This window comes from Paralichthys olivaceus, chromosome 2 (genome assembly GCF_024713975.1).
Source record: "Paralichthys olivaceus isolate ysfri-2021 chromosome 2, ASM2471397v2, whole genome shotgun sequence".
NCBI lineage: Eukaryota > Metazoa > Chordata > Actinopteri > Pleuronectiformes > Paralichthyidae > Paralichthys > Paralichthys olivaceus.
Genome location: NC_091094.1, coordinates 11,172,481 through 11,183,012, shown reverse-complemented (window position 1 = coordinate 11,183,012; position 10,532 = coordinate 11,172,481). Strand labels below are relative to the sequence as shown.

Genomic DNA, 10,532 nt, shown 5'->3' with positions numbered 1-10,532 from the left:
GCCGATATCAGATTTATTGTTTAGAGGGGGGCCTGTGAGTCCCTTACTTTGGGCCCTTAGCAAAATATGTAGTTGAAGTTGGACTGAACAGATCATGTAACCTGTGTGTTCACTGTTTGTGCTGCAAGACTTTACAGTAAACAAACCCCTTAGCCAGCACCCAGACGCACCAATACTTCTATGGTTACTACGCAACCTTACTTGCTGAGCAAGAAAATACATTGCTGATATGGACAAACTACAATCTTCCAACCATAAGTAGGTGGCACATGATTTGTTATGAAATTTGTATATTATCACATTATGTCTCAGGAAAATAAGGTGCTGTACTGTAGAGGGATGTCTGTTGGCCTGTTTTGTTTGTTTGTTAGAAAGTTTTATGAAGATATAACAAAATGCTCACAACTGTCAAAATGAAAGTGAACAACAGATGGAAAAAAATAACACATAGGTGGTTAGACGGAAAAAACATTATTTTTATACAAAATACCTGAAAGTAAAATATGTTTATGTATGTTTACTTGTATGTATAGCATAGTCCTTGTTTGTCAGGTTACAATCATGCAATTGTTTCTCAAAAAAAAGACTTAAAATGTTTAGAATTTTAAGTTTAATTACAGTTTGATATGAACATAATAATTTCATTTTGAAACATGAGTGTAATAAATGATAATAAAACTTCAATTTAAAAGATAACCACACCAATCAATCTGTAAGTGTAAAGTAAGTTAAAAATGATACAAAACATTTATTGCAAAAAATCATTATAAATTAAATAGGTGAAATTACACACAGTTAAAAACTCAATGACATTCCACTTCTTCAAATCTCCATTTGAGTTGTGTTGATCAGGTACCATGAGGCGCCGTCATCATCGTGAACAAACATCATCATTACACTGCAAGACAAAGTACAGAGGTTAAATACGCAAATAATGAGCTTGAACAATGTTATTGACACAGAGCCTGATGCAAGAGAGCCATTTGTTATTCAGACTTCAGGTGTAAGTCCGTTTACTGGCAGTCAAGTTAATCTGCTCCCACAAATCTAGTTTGTGATTCAGCACTGATGCCAGCGTCTTAATTACAGATTACGTTGTGGAAAACTTTGGGTGAGGTTCACTCACCAGATGGAGAAATAGCTTCTATTGATACCTTAACTACACATATTCCCTGAACTGCTACTGAGTTCAGGATAAAGATGTTATGATGTATCTGCTGCAGGGTTGATAATACTAGGCATCAATGTTTTAATGTTTACTAATACATGTCCTAGACCCCTAAATGTAAGGCTATCCATTTACTGGGGGAAATCACTGACCTTATCATGCCTTATGTTTTTCATTATTAATCAAACTAATATCATGGATGCATGTTTTTCAGATCACATGCCTGTTTAAATGTCACACTACCTAAGCATACTGCTTAAACCCCAGATTATTAGTTATATACTCTGCATTAACTTCTCTCTCTAAAGATCAGTTTGCGGATTAATTTATTTCCTTTTTCTATTCATCAGCTATCCTGGAATCAGTAGCTTCCATCAAAAATAAACATCCCAAACTTTTTTTCCATTAATAGATAAAACTCAGTCTGTTGAAAAGCTGAAGATAGAGGAGAGATCGTCTCTCATTTAATTTGAAATAATTAAAACACTGTCTGGATCATTTTCAACCGGCAGCAAAAGGAGTCAAATAGCAAAGACATGTTGCTGAGATAATCAGTAATGATTCCAAAATAAGCAATCCTGTCTATCACTATACATTCTGTCCATGAGTGTCTTATGTTGTTGAAACAATTTTTCACTGAGAAAATATTCTCTGTTCTCTGCTCTTCTCTCGGGCGCCCGCCCCACTGCTCAGGGGGCTCGGCCACCTTTAATCGATTTCTTTTGGTTTCCTTGATGGGTTGAGTCACAGAGTCACGCATATGAAAAACACAATGTCCTCTCGTGACGCTGCGCCCTCCTTTATAATGAAGGATACTTCTGATGTACTTGGCCGCAACATAAAAATGATTACTAACTCTTGCCTCACTGTTTTAAACGTGCAGTTGTCGAGCTGCTGCTCAACTAAACATTAGCAATTTTTTGCAAAAAATAATGAAAAGTGTTGTTCCTGATGACCGACAGGGTTGTGGATCCATTTTAATACGGGTTCACATCCCTTCCGGCACTGAAACAGTTCTGTTATATGTGAAATTGAAATTGTAGCTTTCGATACTGTGGATCATCCTTTTCACACGTCTGGAACAGTGGGTTTGTATTAAGGCTAAAGTAAATATTTATTCATCTGTTGCTACCGATCCTGTAAATATATTCACCTCAACTGTTCCTAATCTGCAGATATTTATTCATAAGCTATAGTATTTATTAATACTACCTGGTCCTGTACATATATTCTTCATTCACCTTAACTGTACAAAATATCTCTGTTACTTTGCTCATTGCACTCCGATCACTTTAATCATTTAGTATTTATCTACGTTCTTTCTTCCTCTTGGACAAATAAGAAAGTAATTTCTCCTCAAACTTCTACGCTGATGATTCCCAGCTTTACTTCAACAATCTAGTGATTGTCTAAAGCCTCTCCTGAACTATTTATAAAGGACAAAGCCAGATGGCAAAATATTTTCTTCAGCTTAGCAGTAACAAATCTTTGGTCTTAGGTCCACAGAAACTCTAGAGCCTCTTACTCGGACATTTCCATTCACACATGCACCTCCTCTGGGAAAACTGCAGAGGATCTCCAGAGTTCAGTTCATGTCTGAAAGAACATCATGACTAGACTATTTTCATTCTTTACATTACAGCCTCCTCAGTTAAAAAAAAAAAACATTTGATATTGCAAACCATATTCACTCAGCCCTTATATGTCTGTTAGATCTAAAGACACAAAACTCTCTTGTATGTCCTGCAGCTAAGACAAAATAAAAATCTTGCTGCTCCACTGCTGTTAGAAATTACATGTGGTCTATCTCCGTTTATAAATTTCACCTACAGACATATTTTTATTCAACTGCCTTTTTGGCCCATTTGTCTTATTTTCTATTGTTATTTATGTAAATACGTATTTTTATCCCAGGTTGTTTATTGTTATTTTTACATTATATTTTAATACATTTTACACTTAAAATTCTACATGTTGGCTTAAAAGGGTAAAAAAAATAATAAAGAGAGAAGCTTGACTTTGCAATTATAATTATCTTTACACACATACAGCTGCAGAGTCTGTAAAACCGCAAAACATGAGTGTTTAAGTGACGTGAGCCTCTGAACAGTGTCAGTCTTCAAAGGCCGGATATTCACAAGTCTTCTTGTGTGAGCGTTCAGCATCTGATAAGAATCTGTCCTTCCTGCTGCCATCAGATTTGGCATCACTGCTCTTAGTAGACCACATGCACCAGAATGCTGACCAACAACTGCACCACTTCATAGAAACAGTCAATACTTCATTTGTTTGAATAATTTTAATATGCAATCCTGTCTATGTTGTATATATTATTACATTTCAAAATGTTATATTGCAAGTTTACTCAAATTATTTTTGTTTATGCTTCTGATCTTTACTCCACCCTTGGCTGCTGTAACTCAGCAAATTCCAACCACGGGACAACAAATGTTGATCTTATCTTACAAAAGGACCAAAGTTAAAACAGTCTCCATCTTCTGTTGCTAAAACCCATTTTGAAAAACAGCCTGTGACTTATTAATGACCATGAGTAATTATTTTTTCTGCTGAAATATAGTCATAATTTTTCAAGAATCAAATTTTAATGCTATTCAATGGGTTTTTTGTAGATTCTTAAGAAACAATGAAATTGGTAATAACCAAGGTTTGGGATCCAAAGGCGAGCACAGGCTCTCGTTACTGTTTAGTCCCAAAACGCTTCTGGAATTTTTATTCTTTATTCTCACAGTATTACTTTTTTTCTCATTGAATTACAACTTTATTCTGTAATAGTACGTCTTTCTTCTAAATTAAAACTTACTTTGGAAATATACTAGACTTTATTCTCATAATATTGTGACTTTTTCTTGTAATATTACGACATTATTCTCGAAATCGTACTGAGACACTAGTTAAATCAAACTAGGGTTGAGTTGCATTGTGTAGTTACCATGAGGTTCCGTTGATGTTAAAACACCCTGATTTCCAAAAACTAGTTTATGATGCAGCTAAAGATCAAGATTCAAACCAGAGGTGTTGTGATGAACTTATCCAGGATTTGTCTGCTCTAAGACCATGAAGTGTTACAGTCACATGCTTGGGCAGAAAAAAAAGAAGACCATTACTTTAGAATGCAAAACTAGTAAACAGCTCGAAAACCCAGGTCAGTCAGTGACCTCGCTCTGTTAACAAAGCTGCAGCTTTCACAGGGCCTCTTCCTCCACACACGCACACACACGCGCACACACACGCTACCTTGTGACTCGCGCTTGTTTCTGCACATTTTGACACTGGAGAGAAAACAAGGTTGATTCTGTTCCTGGGCTGTGGACATGACATCTGTTGGTCTTCAGACAGGTCATGGGAAAGACGACTGTACATATCGCAGTAGCTCAGACATGGCGGGTGTGTTGTGGGAGGCGACCAACAGAGCCAGGGGGAACGGGCGTTGACAGACCATGTGCTGCTGGATGTCATGGGCATGCCGACGGCTCCAATCATCACAGGAGAAACCACCCAGTTCTCTGGACTTAAGACGTAATGTCAAAGACCTCTGGACATGTTGGTCCTTAATGTGATATTATGGTATAGATGGGTATATATGATTCTATTCTTGAATCTATTTTATACTGACACCTCAGAGGAAAGAGTAACTTGATGTAGGATATTAGAGGCTGTTGGTTTCTGACAATATTTACTCATCTCTCTTTAAATCAGACTGTTTTGAGATCCAAAGCTCATCAGCACCTCTGCCATAATGTTGAATATATCATTACAGTAAAGACAAAGCTTGTGTTTAAAGCTCGATTTGAATATCTGCCTCTTGTGTGCATCTTCTAAAAGTCTTCCCTGATTATAATGATAACAGTGATCAAAGATATGTTACATTTATTAATTATTTCCATGGTATTCTTGACATTGTATTTTTTGGAGCGTGGAAGGAGCTTTGTAAGAAGAACAAATATTAAATCTTATTTCAAAAATCTACGCAGGTTGTCCGTGTTATGATGAGGTTGTACAATAAGTTCTATGTTTATAAATAAAATTTTTCAAGTACAATGAGGTACAGACTGAGCTCATTCCTCGAGTTTTAAAGATGTCGGGGACACTAACACAGCATGAAGGTGGAGTAATACGTGTGAAATGGTCTGTGAAGAGGCTAATCTGATGCATGTGTCACTACTGACGTAAAACAGTCTGCTGAAAAAAACCTGACCAACAGATCGCTCCAGTGTGCGTCAATGGACAAAATAATATAATTTAATCTGTTTAACCCTTCACTGTACTGCTCAAAGTTCAATCATGGGCATGAAGAAGAAAGGAGAAGTTGAGGAGGAGGGATACGAGAAGGGAAACATCTTCATCGTGGGTCGTCTTACCACTGGCTTCTGTCCTGCCGTTACTTTGGCTGTGATACCCAAGGCCTTAGAGACGTCCTCCAGAGCAACGTGGTCTCCAGGTGAATCCTGGATGAAGTGCAACAGGACCTTCTCTCCACCTTTTCAGAATAAAATGTATTTAGAAAGTATCTTAAAACATGCAGGTTGTTAATTTTAACCAGCCCAATAAAAGTTATTACGAATTTGAAATCTTGCAACTCAGTTCGACCCATAAAAGCAAAAAGAGTATTAAGGAACTACGATGTTTTCCAAAACATTCAGATTCGAGCCCAAATCTCCTTCAAGTGGGAAGGTGCTCATGAAGGTCTAATGTTTGGTGAGAACTAACGATGGGTCCTGAACCCAGTATACACCCAATACTGTAGAATTGATAAGGGCTGGCGTTATTTTCTTTTACTATCGATAATCTCTTGATTATTTAGTGAAAGATGCTTAATAACAGACAATGGAAACTAGAAATCATACAAAACTCTGTGAGTGCAAGAGTTGAAGGCAACTCTATTTCACACGTTGCAGCAACTGACCACACAACCACACACCTACCCACACCCATACCCACACACCCACACAAAGATAGAAATCATCTGCCTTGCTCACAGTTACGAGATTGCTGATTGTAATGGATGTGTTCATAAATTAAAAAGAAGTCTTAATAAAACTTGTCTCTGGTGAGAACTCTGTAAGTACTGACTTTAACTGGAGCCAAGATTTTTAAACTGAGGAGTCAGACAGGACAGGATCTTCTCGCCTCTCGCAGACTCCTTCCCACTGGGTCACTCTGCCATACCACAACACAACAGTCCCAGCACACAGTGTCCCTGTGGGACAGGGTTGCTTTTTCTTTCTTGCTGGATTCTGACCATGTCTGTTTATCACTACCTCACTTTAAAAGAAACTGAAAGGAGAAGTTGCATCCGTTTTCCTCGAAGCTATTTTGATGTGGTGGTACTTTCATTATCTCTTCCTAAAATTCTCCAGTGTTTCTTTACTATGTTATATAGTTATGAAGTGAATACATTTGTAACCCTACCCAGCGTTATCATTTGCAAATTGTAACAGTTTAATTTATTAAAATAACTCATCTCTTTTGTGTACGACAAAATGAAGTAGCAGCAAAACTGTGAAGCATCAATGTATTATGAACCTCTAACCACAGCATCACTGATGTGATGCTGCACTGCCCTCTAGAGGAGAGACTACAATCTGCAGTTTGCATTTATTTCTTGCTTTCATCAAACAACTGATCAAACTTCACACGTTCCCTGGGTTCATCAAGTCTTCTCATTAAAATCCTGCTCCGATACAAACCCACATTACTACCCACCAACCCTAATGTGTATTATTTGTGTGATTGTACCTTTGGCCACGATGAGCAGGCCTCCGCTCTGCAGCAGATCTCCTGAGAAGTTTCCCTGGATTCCTTCTGCACTGGCCTGAGAACAGCAGAGACAATGTGCAATCAGAAACAGTCAGAGAGGAACTTGATCCTCGCTCCATGTGACCAAAGGTCAACTGTACGGACATTGTCGATATATCTACCTTTGCAGCTGCATCTCGTACTTTCTTCCCCAAAGCAGCAGGAACAACACTTAAGCCTGTGTACCTGAGAGAGAAAAAAAGATGAGTGATCATCAAAAAGCAGCTAAAAACTGAAAAGCTGTAATTTAATTATCAATCAATATTTCCTTGGTCTATAAAAATATAAAACTTTTCCATTCACCTTCGTATAAGGAAAAACAGGAAAAGCATTTGAATCTCATATCTGCAAAGCTGAAGGCAGCAAATACTTAATACTTTAAAAAAAACAGTGATTATCACAATTGATTTGATTGATAACAGTTTGATTTATTTTCTGTTTCTTGACTGACCAATAAAACTTGTTGCGGCCTTGAATACTGGAATTAAGGTTAAAACGAATCATCTTTGACAAATGGAAGTGATAAACTTCATCAGCACATACAAGAAATATGGATGGACTCTTCTCACCTTTTAAAGCCCAAATCCTTGTAGGTTTTCTTTTGTTCATCCACGTAAATGGCTAAAAAGAGAATTATATTCAACAAGAGTGATGGACACAATAACCACGTCAAATCTCTGGTGACACATCTCATCTTACTATTGTATTTGTTTAGTATAAAGGGGACAAAGTCCTGGTTGTTACAGTCCAGTGAAGGCTATTAAAAATGGTATCAGTTCATTTTTAATTTTACTTTGGTGTATCTGAAAAGAAAAGATAATATTGAGCCTTCATTGGAACAAAGCTCCCCATGAAGACGTGTGTCAAAGTGTGTTTGTCTGAATTTAGGAAGTACTACTGATTCCTTATTTATCAAACTATCACCTTCCGGTCCGAGGTGATAGTTTTAATAAATAAGAAAACTAGCACCATAGACTAGCATTTTGTTGTTGATCCAGACAAATGGTGTGAATGGGAATAAATCTTGATGAAACACTCAGACATGTTTCAGGGACTCATATCTATGATTTTTGTGAAATTTGGTGCAGATCCAAATAAAAATCTCAATCTAGTGAATTTAAAGGTGGTTTCATAAGGGGACTGTTGGGCCTTGGCGGAGGTTTGCACAATCAACTGAGTGTTATTATAAGAAGTGTAAGTACTGCTGCTTACATCCTTTAAAAAATCCTTTTTCCTTGAACTCCTTCAGCCCAAACTCCTCAGGTCCGACTCCGACCAGCGCAGCACCGCTGGCTCTCAGGTCCGGCTCCAGTTTGCTGATCTCTGATGCCATCCAGCGACACACCTGACAACCAAACCTGCGCAGGAAAAACAAGACCACGGGCTGGTCCTGCCACAGAGACTGGAGCTCCACACTCTGAAACATAGAGAGGATGCAAATAATCAATTCATCGAATAATCAATGAATATGTTGATTATTCTCTAAATCAAACGCAGCACATTTACAAATTTAAACAAAGTTAGTTTTACCTTGCAACAGATTCATGCAATTTCAAAATGAATTCCAAAACCCACAGGCTGCCAGATCAATGAGGTGGGAATGGGTCTGCAGTGATCCTACTTCAACTGCTTTTAGACAATGTGCTACAACTATAATAATCTATATCCTTACTGTGCTTGCCCAATGAATAAGTATTATATCAATATACATAGACTGTACTTTAGTTATAAATTCAGCTGTAAGAGTTTTAACCAGACCAAAAGAAAAACTGCCCACGTTACCCCCTGTTGTTAAACAGGTTTTACTAATTATTCTAAAATCTCTTATTGGAGCCGCTCCCAAACACCAGACATTATAGAACAACATAACCCTGTGAGATCACTGGGGAGTGGTCTGCGTGTTGTTCAACCTTTGTAACCTCTTTTATTCTGCTCTTTTATAATCTCTTTTATTTTGTTATGTATCTATTTTCATATTATGTATCTCCGTGTTGAAAAGGTGCTTTATAAATGACACTGCATCACACAGCATAGATTCAAACACTGAATATTCAGGGAATGCGAGTCATGGTGTGCTGATCGCATGTTTTCCCACCAGATCCTCATTATGTCACAGAGTTACGACAGCACTGAGGGGTTAATGGCAGGTTTATCACAGCAGGAAACAATCCTCAGAGGGAAGCAGAGTTCACAGCCTCCCCGTGAGACTGAGCATTTCACACATGTAAACACTGATCATGTTAAACTCTCACCTCCCCTGTGTCGCAGCTCTTCAGCAGGTTCTTTCCAACCCGAGCCAGGTCCACCTTCGCCATGTTCTGTGAAGAGGAGCGTGTAGGAGGATGAAGGTTCAGTGTTATGATCGTACATGTGTCTGTGAAACGCCCATTGCGAAACTGTTGCAAAACTGCATCCGTACACGCCCACTTAACTCCGCCGACCAATCAGATTCCCCAAGTGCTGGAAAACCAGCCAATCACAGCGCACAATGCGGAAAGCGGAAGCGGGGCCCTTTTAAACACGTGCATTTTACCACTACGATCAAACCCTTTTGATTTTTAACAGTAGTCATTTGTTTTAAACGCACTTTTTTCTTACCACGCGTGAAACATCGGCTCTCGAGGTTAGATTGAATCCATTCAGGAGGTCTAAATGACTGGATTTCATAATGCAGGTTGCATAAGGTGTCACACAGGTTAATGGATTTATTACGTGTTTCCTTCTTCCTGTGTGATATGAGTCACCTGTCTGTCTTCATGTAAACCCTGACAAAGACAGTCTGCTTTAAACACTGTATTTAAATACATGTGTGGTTTTATGTCACTTGAATAGTTTCATTAAGGGGTTGAGCAACATCAGCTGATCAATGATAACCATAGGGTCACATTATTATTTCCTTCAAGTTTGCAGGCAGATGATGATATTTACGATTCAGACTTGGGGTCCAGATAAAATATAACACAATAAAATAACTAAAACGAACACAAAAGAACAAATAAATCTATGAATATATATATTTATTCTAACATATGGACAACTATGCCTACATAGCTGGGATTGGTAGCATGTAGTATTTGATCAAACCAAGATGGCTGGTTCTTAGGACAGTTTGATAAGTGTTGACTCCTGTAGCCACTTGGATGAAACAAAAATGAAAAAAACTTTTTACCAGTCTGAGGTCAAAAATTAAAACTCATTATGTTGTAGCTCCCTCCTCACTGTGCTCCCACAATTCATAAGCGATATAACAATATATTTGTAACTTTTGTTACATTGCTATTGATGAAAAGTATATTGCAATAATTATTGTTATTACTTCATCACCCAGCCCAATAGTTTAGTTTATTGCCACTTTATCCTTCACTTCATTTCAGAGGGAACTAAATACACATTTTATCTGAGACCTATAGACAGTTTCTCTGATGATCAAGATTTTAACTTACAAATAACATTTGCCAAAAGAACAAAAGGAGAGAAAATGCATCATTCTCTTGGTTCAGTGACTTAATGAATTTATTACATTGTACCACAGAGACCTCTCTTGTAA

At 37.8% G+C, this 10,532-nt stretch overlaps 1 protein-coding gene across 1 annotated transcript; it reads right to left on the bottom strand.

The window, feature by feature from the left end:
* Positions 1–593: 593 nt before the first annotated feature.
* On the bottom strand, positions 594–9,405 carry prxl2b (peroxiredoxin like 2B). The gene is made up of 7 exons (XM_020101538.2): positions 9,238–9,405; positions 8,198–8,402; positions 7,555–7,606; positions 7,108–7,171; positions 6,926–7,001; positions 5,548–5,666; positions 594–898 (listed from the first exon to the last, which is right to left on the bottom strand). The coding sequence occupies exons 1-7, from the start codon at positions 9,298–9,300 to the stop codon at positions 872–874; spliced, it is 606 nt and encodes a 201-aa protein (XP_019957097.1). The 5' UTR covers positions 9,301–9,405; the 3' UTR covers positions 594–871.
* Between the last annotated feature and the right edge of the window lie 1,127 nt (positions 9,406–10,532).

Excerpts from the sequence above, each read along its gene's own strand:
- prxl2b (XM_020101538.2), bottom strand. The coding sequence starts at position 9,300 with ATGGCGAAGGTGGACCTGGCTCGGGTTGGAAAGAACCTGCTGAAGAGC. Across the intron at positions 8,403-9,237 it reads AGAGCTGCGACACAGGGGAG|AGTGTGGAGCTCCAGTCTCT; the intron begins GTGAGAGTTTAA and ends TCTATGTTTCAG. Across the intron at positions 899-5,547 it reads CGGCAGGACAGAAGCCAGTG|TGTAATGATGATGTTTGTTC; the intron begins GTAAGACGACCC and ends TTTGTCTTGCAG.